This window comes from Vipera berus (assembly GCF_964194415.1).
Source record: "Vipera berus genome assembly, chromosome: 1".
NCBI classification, from domain to species: Eukaryota; Metazoa; Chordata; class Lepidosauria; order Squamata; family Viperidae; genus Vipera; species Vipera berus.
In genome coordinates, this window is record NC_138202.1 from 314,147,907 (window position 1) to 314,163,325 (window position 15,419).

General features: G+C 35.5%; 1 protein-coding gene across 3 annotated transcripts in view; it reads left to right on the forward strand.

Annotated features, from left to right (window-relative positions):
- Positions 1-1,800: 1,800 nt before the first annotated feature.
- Positions 1,801-15,419, forward strand: part of UBR2 (ubiquitin protein ligase E3 component n-recognin 2) — a 75,669-nt gene continuing 62,050 nt past the window's right edge. For all 3 annotated transcript variants that reach the window (XR_014024597.1, XM_081313697.1, XM_081313696.1), the window contains exons 1-4: positions 1,801-2,474; positions 7,551-7,810; positions 12,043-12,121; positions 14,377-14,490. Coding sequence is in view for 2 of the 3 variants with exons in the window: in XM_081313697.1 (XP_081169823.1) it covers positions 2,397-2,474; positions 7,551-7,810; positions 12,043-12,121; positions 14,377-14,490 (531 nt within the window). In the remaining variant the exon portion in view is untranslated. The remainder of the gene's footprint in view (positions 2,475-7,550; positions 7,811-12,042; positions 12,122-14,376; positions 14,491-15,419) is intronic.

Genomic DNA, 15,419 nt, shown 5'->3' on the forward strand with positions numbered 1-15,419 from the left:
CACAGACTAGCACTGATGATGTTATCTAGTTGGGTAATGAAATGTTTGCAAGCAAACAACCAAATTCGGAGAGCACCAAGAACTCCCAGTTCAAATCTGAGCTATATATATTCTCTTCTATTGAATTTTTTGCATACTTTGCTAGTTTAATCTCATTCTGAATGTTTGGTTTCTTGCCATCCTTACAGTCTTTAGTTACCAGTTAGGATTCCCTTTTAGTAAGTTAGATCACTTCCATTTTTTATCTCTCTCTCTTTTTTTGCTTCTACTTTTTTCAGTTCATTCATAGGCAGGCAGACAAATGGACAGAGATTGTGGTTTCAAGTCAATCTTGACTCCTGACTACTGCCTGGAGAAGTCCACACAGTTCTCAGGGTAAGAGTTTTGGAAGTTTTGTCATTCTTCTAAAGGTTGAGTTTGTGCCTAAGGCAGGATTAAAACTTACAGTCATCTGGTTTCTGTCTTGGCACCTTTAATCATTATATCAAACTGACCCTTTGTTCATCCATTTTCCCCCCCTCTTCCATTCAATCCTGTCTCAGAGACTGCTAGGACATGTCCCTGCAGTATTCTTGGCAAGGTTTTTCAAGTCTGCCATTGTCTCCTTCCTAGGGATGAGAGAAAGTGACTAACCCAAGATCTCTCTGTGCCTAAGGTGAAACTAGAATTCACTCTCTCCCAGTTTGCAGCCTGAGGCCTTAACTCAGTGGCTCCCATCCTTTTGGGAGCCAGGGACCAGTTCCGTGAAGGGTGATTTTTCTACTGACCATGAGGGTATGGTTTTGCATGGACTGGTACTGGTCTGCAGCCCAGGGGTTGGGGACCCCTGCCTTAACTACTACACAAACTGATTGTCTTGTTCACCCATAAAGGCCTTTAAGGGGATTGTCACTGCCAGTATTTTTTCCTACCTCATTTTTTAGGATCTCCCTCCCCTCTTCAACTAGTTTAGTCTTTATCATTTCACGTCATGATACATTGTGTACTAAAATCTACGTTCCTGAAGCCCAAGGTATATAGGCACATACTTTCAACTCTTCCCTTCCCCCTTAGTTACTTTCTTCACAGGTATTGACACTGTCATTTCTTCAATCAATTCCACATCATTAGTCAGTATTGGACCAGACTAGGGACCTTCTTGTTTTTTCTTCAACTTTTTACAAAATGCAAATACCAGCAAAAGGGATATCTGTTGGACATGTGATTCAGCTTTCCAGGAGATAAACACAATAACTGAAGTCTTATCATGCACTCTTGAGAACTTGGTAAGTTAATTTAGAAATACATTTCAGGCATAGTGTAGAAATCTCTCACAATTATATCAGTGTTCTTTTTAACTCTATTTAATCTTACCCAGATTCTTTCAGCAATTTCCTGGAAGGAAAAACACTGACGTGAATAAAGTCTCCTGGACCTAGACATCTATCATTCCTATATAAGCATTACATTATTTATATTCTGGCTTAGTATAGATACATAAAAGTAAATCATGTAGGCCATAATACACAGTAATATGTGATGCTTATGTAACATGGCATGTGCCTACTTGAATACAGGTAGGCTGCTGCTCCCTACAGGATTAAATAACAAATTGCTGTTTTCATACGTAATAAGGTTTCAAAAACAGTGATGCACAAGGCGGCAAAGAAAAAGACCAAGGGCAAACAGGTCCAACTACTAGATCAAGCATGTCAACTTGTGGTGAAATATGGAGTATTCTGAAAAGGGGCCTGCTGAATAATTGCCCAAGTGTATTAGAAGCGCCGTATGTTTTTGAGTAATATTTTAGGCAGATGCAGACTAAAATACAAAACGTAGCAGAACTCAGTTACACACTTTACACATGTGCAAAGGCACTTCCATTTATTATTCTCGAATGAACTCTTCTGTTTGAGAAACGAGGAAGGAAGCCACTCCGAAGCGGGTGGAACAGTACTATTTGCACAAGGCAACTTGACATCTGGGCTACGTTATACAGGGCCCTTTGGCGGTTGAAAGTGGGAATACGTCACCTCACTGAATGACAGAGCAGTTTTCACCTTGCACTGATGAAACGGGGCTGCGAAAATCCGGACAAGCATTCAGACGTCAGCCCAAAGACACAGAAGCCGTGGTTGTCCGAAGTTTCGCAGCCCTTATCCGTAGCCGTGCCTTCCTTTCGTCAGAGCAACTACATCTCCCAAAGTGCCCCGCGCGATCCTAAAATGGATTCCCTTCCGGCAGGGAAGCGACACTAGGGTGATTCCCCAAGCTGGAGGGCGTTTGAGTAGGAACGGAATTGAGGTGGAGAGCTAAACGGAAACGGGTTCTCCTGATAGAGGGGCTGGCAAGGGCCGGTTCCGGGTGTCACTTACTTGGCGACGGAGGTGGAAGGGGGGGGGGGGAAGGAGAAGAAGATGGCGTCCGACATGGAGACAGAAGTGCAGGCCCTTGACAGAAGCCTCCTGGAATGTTCCTCCGAGGAGATTGCCCTGGTAAGGCCCTCTCCAGAAACAGCGGGCGGCACCTGTCTCTGCCGCGGGGCTCCAAGCAAAGCGTAGCAGGCAGGAGAAGCGAAAAACGGACGGAGACGGTAGACAGGTGGCGTCAGAACCGGGTTGAAGCAAAGGATGGTAGAGGAGCGAGGGTGGGAGGGCGCCGAAAGGAGTTGGGCTGTCAGGCCTGTAGTTAGAACAAATAGGCGGGTGGAGGGAGGAGATGGCGGGGGTCTGTCCTGGAGAGACGAGATCCAGGGAAGCTTCTGAGTGTGAATAGCTCGCAACGAGTGGGAGAGATTCAGTAGATAGGTGGCAGAAAAGAGGGCTGCGAAGCGGTGGCTTCCCTTTAGGAAGAGAATGAGGAGGCAAATGGGTTACAAAAGAGGCGATTTGGGGGATGGAAGGAGACGGTTTCGAGTCCTTTTTGCTTTGATCGGCTAGGGAGGCAAAAAAAATAAATTATCATTTGGTAAACGTAGGCAGTGCTCAGTATATCGTAAGTATATTCCAGTCTTTGTTGTGCCATTAGGTTCAAGAGTTGACTGAGAACTGAGCCATCTCAATGAATTGGTAAACGTGGGTTGTTGCCTGCAAGGATTGAAGTAGAGAATTGAAAGAAGTGTTTTGCTTGTTTTATTTTGGAGTTGCAGCAGACTGCAGTTGCTGGTCATGATTTTTCCCAAACACCCCCCCCCACACACACACACACCTTTTAATATTAGAACAACTTGTGACAGTAAATACGGATATAAAGAGAAAAAGTCTTTTAACGTAATTGTTTTGTGGTCTTAGGATATAGTGCTCTATGAAACGGGGAGTGTGAACCAAAAATGACTTGAAGTGTGCTCCATTTACCTTACTTCAAGTGTAATCCCATGTTTTCATTTTCCCACAGTAGAATTTGATTTACTTGATTGACATTTATACTTAATTAACTATGTAGATTATTTTGTAAACATTCTGCAATGCTTGCTATATTGGTCTATTATGGAAAATAATAAGTTTTATAATTTAAAGGTTAAAATTCAATTACAATATTTTTTATAAATGACACCCTACTTATCACTTGCCTATAATTTTCAAAGACAAATTATTTTAGTTTACTTCAAAATATTAAGCATTTAATAGCCTGATACTTTTTGATTTGAAACTATTTGAGGAAATGTTAGAAATTGGCTGTTCACCAGATATATTCCAGTGAGTATAACCTGTGTCCATATTGTAGACGTAGCCCCAATTAATATAGAAAATGTCAGCTTGGGGAATGCTGATGTAATACAGATCCTTAGCACTGTCTAGTGGCAGATTGAATAACTCCTTTTGTTCTGAATAATCAGAACACTATCTTCTTTTATAATAGTGCCAGTGCTGGTCATTTGGCCTATTTTGTTTATGCAACCAGCTCTAAAGGGCAGATTGGATAGTTAAATGCCAATTACAAATTTACTGTTTGCTTGGTATTGAAGGATGATTGCTCCCATATCAATAAACTACTGCACTCATCTCTTAAATACTGCTATGATGTATGGGCAAATAAATAAAATTCGGCCCTTCCATAATAATAATAATAGTAATAATAATAATAATAATAATAATAATAATAATAATAATAATAATAATAATAATAATAATAATAATAATAATTTTATTTGTATACCGCCCTTCTCCCGAAGGACTCAGGGCGGTGAACAGGGCAATAAATACTAAAATACAAAAATACAAACATTAAGAAAAGATTAAACAAAGTGCCCAATAACTTACAACAATAAGTTAAAATACGTTAAAACAATAATAAAACCCAAACCCATCAGGCCAGGCCAGCTACTCCATCACAATAGGACAATTCTCAATCTATATACTTATTAGCAAATTATTTTTGATATCAGCCTTTTAAACTAGTCAAGATTTATGTTTAAAATAAAGAGTTGGTAAATTCTGTTGGTTGCCTCATAATTCATTTATTGAGGCATCAGTTTCCTGTTTGTTCAAAGTTAAATAAATTCAGCTATTTGTAAGGTTTTAAATATTAGAATGTGTTAGTGATTATTATGTATATCCATGTTTATATAGAGAGAGGGAGGGAGGAGGAGGTTGAATTTCTCTATGGTCATAGTCAGGTGAATCCTGTGTGCAGTGCATCTGTCAGAATATTTGTGGGAACTGTTACTCATTTTTATAGTGATCAATCAAAATAGTTTATTGTTCCTCTCAAGCAAACTAATATTTAATATATGTTGAATATGTATTTGTGAAATGTTATGATCATTAAAACAGGAAAGTATGAACTAAAGTGTGAAAAATATTTTGTAGCTTTTACACACACACACACACACACACACACACACACACACGGTGTTGAGTGGAAAATTAAAATGTTGGTATTAAATATTATAATACCCAATTATAATTGGGTTTGCACATTTTCTTCAATACATGCCATGACTCTGATTTTCTGTATAAACTATGCACAATATGGGATTAAAAAACAGACTTGAGTATCTATTGAATTAAATTCACAATTATGTAATATAAAATCTGCAATTGTGTACTTCATTGCAATAGCCTAATTTAGATGGGAACATTGTTCTGTTACTGTTGTTAAAAGGGTAAGAGCCATTACTGCTAGTGTATAGAAGTCTAGGTTAGATTTTAAGAGATCTGGTCCAATGGTTAGATTTTTCTGTATTTTCTTCACCTTTTTTTGAATCAGCTACTTTGATATAGATGGTAGAGGACAGGAAGGCCTGGAGGAACGTTGTCCATGGGGTCGCGATGTGTCAGACACGACTTCGCAACTAACAACAACAACTTTGATATAGTAGTACTTAGATGAAAACTTGTAATGTTTTGTAGCATTTTGGTATGTTTTTGACAAGTTCAACTATGTAATGTGGTTGTATTATGTGTGTTTCCTGGCATTTATCATTGTTTATCATTGTTTATCCATTTCTTTGCCAAGTTACACTGTGAGAAGAGCTGATTATTTTGGTAAATATTTCTCATTTATTTAACAAATTTATATAACCATCCAATTCAGCACAGTGACTTCCGGTAGCATACAACATTAAATCTTTAAGTAAACTTCCATTGCCAAGATTTCTTGAGTAAATTACATGACAATTAACAATAATGTTATACATAAAGCTCTATTGTATTTAGTAGGACTTATTCTAAATAATTATATACTGCATTTCAATATTACATTATCATAAAGCTGACACATATTCTAAAAATGTGTTTTCTGATATATTAAGTTTTAAAAAGCATTAGGTATAGGATTACAATGGGCTACTCATTTTTCCTGAAATGTATTCTGCGGTTGCTGTTATGGACATTTGAATGGTATTATAGCTTTACCTAGTTTTAAAAGAGTGTTAGGAGTTTGGTATGCATTAAAAGAAAATGAGGACTTGGCATGTTTTTAAGAATATTTCTCTCATGCTTCATATGTAATAAATTTTTCCCCTGTGGTCAAAGGCTGCACGTGCATGCGGGCGTATGTGTGTGCGTGCGTACACACACACACACACACACACACACACACACACACACACACAGAAGGGCAGCCAAAAACTGCAAAAAGCATAATAGTCATATGGTAATATTTATGGAGTTGGGAAGGCTAGAATATTCAGTCATTTTAAAAATTTATTTTTGAATTATAGAAATTATTTTAATAATTATAATCATCTAGAAGATTTACACACCAATTTCTTATTCCTGAATTTTCTGTTAAAATCTAGTGAGAAATCATCTTGCTGTTATTACTAAAATTTGGTAACATGATTTTGGGGATAAAAAGGAACTTAGAGTAGTTGTAGCCTTATCCTGGTCCTAAGAAAAACCCAATTTATTTATGACTGAACAAGAATCTTTTTAATTATTATATTTAAAAAAAACTCTTAAGAAAATCTGAATTTGGCAAAACATAGTAGAGGAGAGCTGTGCATATAGGATATCAGAGTCAAACTAAACTAACAGACGTCAATCAGTATATTGGAAAAATCATGTTTTGTAATTAGGATGAAATTGTAATAAATTACATAGAAATATCAGCAGGTTTTTTAATGAATGTAGGTTGTTTTAATTCATCCTTGCTTATCACAATTATACAAAAGTTGCAATGTTATGGTATCGAAAGATCAAAGAGTGACAGCAGCACTATTTTTAGGCTTTATCGTGATATTCCATTACTTGGTGCTTTATCCTATTATCCTTTGGGTTTTTGAATTTCACTGCAACAGTTCACAAGCAGAAACATAGGCATGGTACAGTATTTTTATCTCTTACCCTATTAACTTTTTCATTCTTGTTTCTTACAAGTTCAAGCTAAATGCAAGTAATGCCTTTGCAGAAGAAGGGTGATGAACTTCCACAATTTTAATAGGTTTAAAATAGTTTTAATTTTAATGGGCATCTAGCAGCTATCTATTTGTATGGTGAGCAGAGCAATTATTTTTTGTTACTATTTTAGTTGCAATAAAAAAATAGAAAAAGGTCCAGATGTAAGTTTTGAGAATCTTTTGGTTTTGCACATATATAATGTTGGAAAATGTCTGCACATTACATATATGATCATCATCATTATGACCAGCTTGTGACCAGCTCCAAAGACATATGAGTGGTGGGTAAAAGATAGGAAGCATTTACAGAAATGTTGGAGTACCTGGTAATTGTCTCGATTGATTAAGGCAATTCTTATGCTTTTTTGCTTATAGGTTCATGATAAATTTAACAACTTTTGTTAAATCCTTAGGAAGATTTTAAAAAACCACAAGTTTGAATTCCTTTTGCGTCTACTTTTACACAACATTTATACAGTGTATACAATTTATATAAACACACAATTTATTTGACATTCTTCAAATACAAGAATGTATGGTACATAGGTGACATCAACTTATGGGTGTACAGAGCATTTCAGTATGGTCAAAGTATTCCTGTGAATTTTGGGTGTTAAAGCCAGCTTTAATATTGAGCTTAACGTTTTTCAATCCATCAATAGCTTTTATTCTTAAAACTGGGTAGCTGTATCTTATTTTAATTTTGTACTTTTTCACTTTTTTCTTGAAGAACTGGCTGCAAGCATCTGATCTTCCTAAAGAAATATATAAGCACCTAGCCTATTATGTGCCCCAAATTTACTGCAGAGGTCCCAATCCAGCCCCTGAAAGAGAAGATATGCTTGCACAACATGTTCTTCTGGGCCCAATGGAATGGTATCTTTGTGGTGAAGATCCTACTTATGGCTTTCAAAAACTTGAGCAAGCAAACAAACCTTCACATCTTTGTGGCCGGGTTTTTAAAGTTGGAGAACCTACCTATTCTTGCAGGTAACTACTATTTATTTTAAACTGTCCTTTAAAATTAGCATATTTACTTTGGTATGTTACTAAAATGAGTTAAATGATGGTTATGTGTAATATTATTGAAACAATCCTGATGGTATCTTGATAATTAGGGAAAAAATTATTGATATGCTAATAAAATTGTATTTTGGAACTTAATAACTATTAGTGGGCATCAGTATGAAAATAGTAATAAAAATTAGATCAAATCATAATTTTTCGTGTTGTGCTTCATGGAACATAGGGCTATCTAGAATCTTACATCCTTTTTTATGAACCTTCTGACCCATGAGGTTGTATGACTGACAGGTTTAAAAGCAGTTATCACCTTACAGGAACAGAATATTTTTTTATCAGTTAAATAATGGCAAGGGTCATTGAGTTCCCAAAATATTCTATAGCAACAGGCAACTGTGGCTTAAAGTATGTAATTTGTCCAAAATGTTACACAGATACCGCATTTATATATGGTTATTTTAAAATTAAGATTGGCAGTATGTACTTTTTCAGTTGTAAAATGTTCAGTATGATACCTGTGACCCAATGCTTTCTATATTTATTTTATTTTATTATTTTAATTCCATTTATATCCCACCCTTCTCTGAAGACTCAGGGCGGCTTACAAGCTTAGCAGTAAGCTATATTTATATATATTTTTCAACATGAAGTGCAGGTATTAAAACATATTCTCATACAAACAATAATGTTTATACTTTCCAGGATTTCAGTACAGGTATATAGTAATTTTCAAGCTGGATCCAGAGTAGAGCTGAATTCTGAAATTCCTTGTTTTACTTAATAATTAAAGATAAAAATACCCTGGGATGTGCCTTAAAGTTGAGCAAATAAATCCATCTTTCTCAACAGGCAGTTGTATAATTAGTATGGTAGAAAGGAATTTCTGCTAAAGGAAATGTAATAGCATATGCATTTTCTTAGAATGAGAAATAAATACAAGATCTTTTGATATATACACCTTTCTCAGAATTACATTAATCTTAACTATAATAATCTTGCATCAAAGACAAAGTCATTTTAAAATTTTATACTTCTGGATTTATAGTAGTTTGATGCTATAAATGCATTTCATGCATTTTTATATATAGCATGAAATTTATTTTCTGCTGATTGTTAATATAGATAAATATGAAAATCTAGATGTTAGAAAATAAAAAGAGACTGAGTGGGAAGACCATCATAACTTTTAAAAAGACTACAGTTTTTAAAATATTTGATTCATAGCTCTAATGAGAAATAAGCAGAAACAGCAATACTTAACAAAGAATGAAAGCTAAAAAAATTTACTACCATGGAGTTGGAAGCCATTACCGTAATAAAGCCTGAAAAGTTTTCAGTTCTCCAAAGAGGTTACAAAAAAGTAGAGTTAGAAAGTGACATACTTTTCTACTTGGATAGAAAATGAAACAATCTCTGGATGCCAACACATGATCTTAGAATAGAAATGGCCAGTAATTTGGCAAAACAATAAATTTTCTCTTTGAGAGGGATCTTTTGTGAATGTTTAGGAACTAGATTTATATCCATCCATTTCTTAGGGTTAGAGCTCAATCTACTTTTAAATATAATGCTTTTTTGTTTCTTCCTAGTAAGTTTTGGTTGACATTTTTTCCAAATATTTTCTTAATTATCTTAATTCCTAAATTCTATTTTATTTCTGAGATACATTGATTTAGATTAGAAGACGAAACTCTCATTTTTCAAGCAGTTATGAAGAAGTGAAGTCTGTTTGCATAACCCATGATAAATATAGAATTCCATTCAGAAGTTTTGTATTGGATTGAATTGTCATTTTAGAAAGATGCATAAGTGTTAACTATCTCCACTTGTTGCATTGTAGCAGTTGACTCCTATTTGATCTTTTCTGGGAATTTTCATAATGGCAATTAATTACGCTTATAGGAAAAGGTTACAGTGTGATTTCCTTAGAAAGCTTGTAAATTTACACTTACATTTAATTATTAAGTCAATATGTCAGAATTCTATACAAACACGAAATTAATATTTTTATCATGTGCAAAAACCCACGACCCCATTATATTACACGCTAATCATATTATTCAGCGTAATATTTGACTGAATCTTTTAACTTTGAATATACAATGTATAGGTCTATCCATTGCATCAATTACCGGTAAATGCATACATATATCTGCTATCCAAAAGAGTCCAGAATAATCTTATCTTTCCATTTAATAATTGTGTTAATTATTTCCATTTAATGATTGTAGAATGCATCCATAATTTTTCACATAGTAATAAATTTCAAATTTGGGGTATATAATTTAAAAGCACATTCACATGGTTGTTGTACTGTTCAATATAGGTATTCCTCGACTTATGACCAATTGGGATTAGAAAATTCATTGTTAATTTGTGCAGTCATTAAATGAGACATCATGGGACCACAGCTTGTGTCTTTCCCTGCCAGCTTTCCCATTGACTTTGCTTGTGGGAAATCATCTGAGAAGGTTGCAAATGGCAGTCAAGTGACTGCAGGATTCTGCAGCTGTGATAAATGCAAGCTGGTTACCAAGTGCTTGGATCACAAATCACTTGACTGCAAGGATGCTGCAACAGTTGTAAGTGTGAGAACCAGTTGCAAGTCATTTTTTTCAATGCTGTCATGACTTTGAAAGTTGCGAAAGGAATGATCATAAGTCGGGGACTTACCTGTATTAACAATTTTGCGAATATCAAACCAAAGTGGGATATTGATTAACACACTCATACCACATAGATAAATGTACCTTCATTTGTATTGCAGTTTTAGCATAATTGGGGTCATAGTCAACTCTTTGAAAATATTTTTAAAGGAATCTAATAGACACAAAAAAAGATTATTTTTTGATTAGCATCATTTGGTAGGAGATAGTCTTAATATTAAGTCTTCCATTAACTCAGTATCTTAGGAAATAATACCTTATTCTAAAACTCGTAACCATTAATGGCCACCTTGATATAGTTATAATTTTTAATGGTTTTAAGAAATTGCTATAGGTTTGGAAAAGTCAAAGTCATTCATATTTCAGGAGTTTTAGATAACATCCAGGCCAAACTGCAATTCAAGAAATGTTTGTAATTGAGTATATCAGACATGTCAAACACAAGGCTCGGGGGGCCAGATCCGGCCCACGAAGTGGTTTCATGCGGCCCGCGAAGCCATCCTGGAAACAGTGAGGGAACGGTCCCCACTGCCTTGGCCCTGGCCCAGAGACCCTCCTTCTGCCAGAGACCCTCAGATCTGTCCCACTCCTGCCCAGGCCCCCATAGGCACCCTTGATGCGAACGATGTAGAGCTGGCCGTGCCCACCCAGTAGGCCATACGCACTCTAGCCACGCCCACCCAGGCCATACCCACCCGGCCCCCTGAGGGCAATCGCAATGCTGATGCGGCCCTCAATGAAATTGAGTTTGACACCCCTGGAGTATATGTCATTTCACAGTTTCACAGAGTTTAAACACTTCCTGTAATAAACAACTTATTTAAAGTATTACAGGTAGCCCTTGACTTATGACCAATTGTTTAGTGACAATTTGAAGTTACAACGGCCCTGAAAAAAGTGACTTATGACCATTTTTCACACTTATAACTATTGCCGCATCACGTGGTCAAAATTTGAACACTTGACAACTGGCATATATTTATGACAGTTGCAGTGTCCCAGGGTCATGTGATCACATTTTATGATCCTCTGACAAGCAAAGTCAGTGAGGAAGCCAGATTCATTTAATCGTATTACTAATGTGTAACAACACAATGATTCACTTAATAACTGTGGGAAGAAAGGTTGTAAAATGGGGCAAAATTGACAACAATTATCTTGCTTAGCAATGGAAACTTTAGTCGTAATCTGTAATAATGTTTTGTGCCTTTTAAGAAAATTATTTGTTTTTAGCTAAAATATTGTCTATTTCTGATGTTACCAGCTTTTTCTCATAATTTCATGACATAAATAGTTAAAAATACTGCTGCTTATTCTTAGAAATGGATGCCTGAAGGACAAAAATCATTTGTGCATATATACATATGTCTAATCCCCTCTCCTCATTTTCTCTCCTTTACTCCCATTTGTTACCCTTAGCTAATGAACAGGATTTCTATGAATATAGAATGGCCTGAATTACTTCCACTGTATTAATTTTCTTGAGCATTTAAAGTATTTTTGTGCATTTCCTTTTCTTTTTTCCTCCATCAGAGATTGTGCAGTTGATTCAACTTGTGTATTATGCATGGAATGCTTTCTGGGAAGTGTTCACAGGGAGCATCGATATAGGGTTAGTAAGCTTGCTTATTACTTTAGTGATTCTTTTTTTACTTTGAGTTTATGCTTTATAGGGCTGTGCAAATCATTGCCAGGCATTACCAGTAAAACCAAAAAAATACTGCTCCTAAATACACTTGTGACTTCCAAAAGGCTCACTGGGGCTATTTTGAAAACTAGAAGTGTGTAGTATTTGGGTCTGAAGAGTGCAAGGATCACGCATGGCTACCTTCACTGTACCATAAGTTGCTCTTTAAATAAGCTGTTGCTACTTGCAAGGCATGAGAAAGGTGGCATACCTTTAAAGAGTAACTGACAGGTATAATGAGGGTGCCCCTGTCAGATCTGAAAAATCCTTTTGCACTTCAGATTCAAATTCTGCACATCTGTCAAAGACCTTCTGAGATCATCTGTATATAATGCTCATATACAGAAGACATTTCTACAAGCATTTCTGTTTTGCTTTGCTGTCAGTTGTGGCAAAAAAATGTCTTCTGGATCTGTGTGCAGATGATCTGAGAAGGATCCTTAAATAATTGAGCAGAATTTTTAGGAGGACACTGTTGCCTCTGCATTTCAAGGAGAGGCATTTAACTTGTGGTGCTGTGTGATTAAAACAGTTTTCACCACCAAATAATTTGTCCAGCTATTGTGTCATAATTCATAATTTCAGCAAATAAAATATAACAACAATAATAAATTTCCTCCTTTTCCCTTCCTTGGGTAGTCAGCTTTCTTCTTAGGTTGTCTCCATCCCTATTCTAGCCTCATTTTTTGTTGCATTTGTAGAAGTAGAGAGGTATTTTTGTATGTATGTGTAATTTTATGTGTCTATATGAGAGCATTGGTATATACATGGTATATGCAGATTGGAATTTTATAAATTGGATACCTTATTTTAGAGAAAATTTTAATAACTAGAAATTCAGTTAATATAACATGCATTTCTTTCCTTGGGCCTCAGACTTTGTTTGGAATTTGACTCCTGGCATGTGTAGAGCATGTACATAGACATTAAAATATGTTAACACATACATACACACATGAATACACACACCCGTACATATACACATATAACCACATCGACATAGACAAACATATGCACACTTTCATTGGGTGGGGTGGAGTTGTAGTATTGGTTCGAGGAGAAATTGAAAACCCATGGTTGATAAAATTGGAAACTTGGGCATTGTACAGGAGTTGTATCAATGTTTAGCAGTTGATTATTTATAAGTCCACTCTTCCTTTGGAGTAGGGTCGTGTTAAATTCTGAGTTGTCTTCTTCTGGGATAAATAATAAAATGTAAAGTTTCCTGGAACTTAAATTGTTGTCTTTATCACCACATTTACTTTGCATAGTGGAATGAGGTTCTTGCCATAGTTACTGAGATAAATGCTTTTTTGCCAATAGCCAGGAATTGGTAGCAATTGTAACCCAAAGACGAGGCAGCCATTTTCCATCAACTAGGAAAGTGATTTTGGAGTCAGTGAAATTGTTGCATCGATGTGCAGCTGTTGTTGAAAAAGAAGCCAACTTCCCCGTTAGTATTCATCGTTAATAATATATCTATACAGCTTTTCAAGTTTCACCAACATGACATAAAATACGGGTAGTCCTTGTCTTATAACCATTTGTTTAGTGACCATTCAAAGTTTTAATGACACTAAAAAAGTGACTTATGACGAGTTCTCAGACTTACAACCTTTGCGGCATCTCCATGGTCATGTGATCAAAATTCAAGCCATTGGCAACTGGCATGTATTTACAATCGTTGCAGCATCCCTGGTCATGTGATCACCCATCATCTTCCCAGCTGGTTTCTGACAAGCAAAGTCAAAAGAGGAAGCGGGAATCATGTAGCAGTTACACGATTCATTTAACAATTGCAGTGATTTGTTTCACAACCCTGGCAAAAAAAGGAAATAAAATTGGGCAGGACTTACTTAAAACTGCCTTGCTTAGCAATCGAAATTCTGGTCCCAATTGTGGTCATAAGTCAAGAACAATCTGTAATGTGAAAAAAAAATAACTAGGAAAGATCCCCTTCCCCTGTTTCCCCTAACATTAGTGTTTAATTTCTGCTCCATGAATTTAAGCTTTAATTCTAAAACGTCACACGTAGGTTATGTTACTTGCAATTCTTCCCTAGGAAATGCTAGGGCTAAGGAACTGTAAGTAGTTATTAACTTTTGCATGAGTGTTTATTTGTGTTTTCATTTGACCAGCATTTTTTTCCCCATTCTTGCCCATTTTAAATAATATTTTAGATGACAACTTCAGGTGGAGGAGGTTTCTGTGACTGTGGTGACACTGAAGCTTGGAAAGAAGGTTTTTACTGCCAGAAGCATGAACACAGTACTTCAGAAACGGAGGAGAACGAGGTAACAAGATGTGTCATCTAAATTACAGTAGGTGACACTGAGATATTGTGTGGAATGAAGAAGGTAGAGAGTAAAATTTTAGACTGTACTACCTAGGCTTATCCAGCATAGAATTTCTTTACTTAATCTTGTATGAACAAATAATTTTATTCAGCAGATTTCTGTTTTTGATTTTTGAGGGGACTTTTTAATAATAATTTTATTAAACATTTCAGTTAAAAAAGATTTACAAACTGAAAAAGGAAAAATTGTACAGAAAATAAAAAAATAAAATAAGAAAAAAATAAGAAGTAGAGTAAAAGAAATAGCCCAAGATAAATACAAAGAAATGACTTCCCCTTTTATCACAAGTATAAACAATGTTAGTAGTTTATCACTTCTCTTAAAATATAACATATGATCTCTTTTTCCCATATCCTATCTCTTATCTATAAACAAATCAGTAAAAGCTTATTTCAGTTCTGATGTCAGCAAAAATCCAGTAATGGTTACCAGAGATAACATACCTATTTTAAACTTGATCAAATAAAGGCATGTCACATCCCTTCCTTTTAACAATCTGTATCCTTTATCCCTTCAAATAATTTCATGAGAGCTTGATTACTTTACATTTTTTTTACCTGATCCTTCAAAATTTTAACAAGTTTCCTTTGTAAATCCAATATAGGAATGCTATCTGGGCCACTCTTTTGATCTGACATTTGTATATTTCTTTTAATTATTAATATATCAAGCAGTTTAATTTATATATCCAGTGTTTAATCTTTTTCCATATCATCCTTGTAGGCTGTCATTTTTAAATTCACTTTCAAATTATGGCTCAGTCTCATCCTAAGCCTAACCCGGTATAACTTGTTCTTCTTCTATAGCATCTTTTAAAAACAGTCTTATCTGTATTATGGCAGATACTCTAAAAGTTAAGATTTACT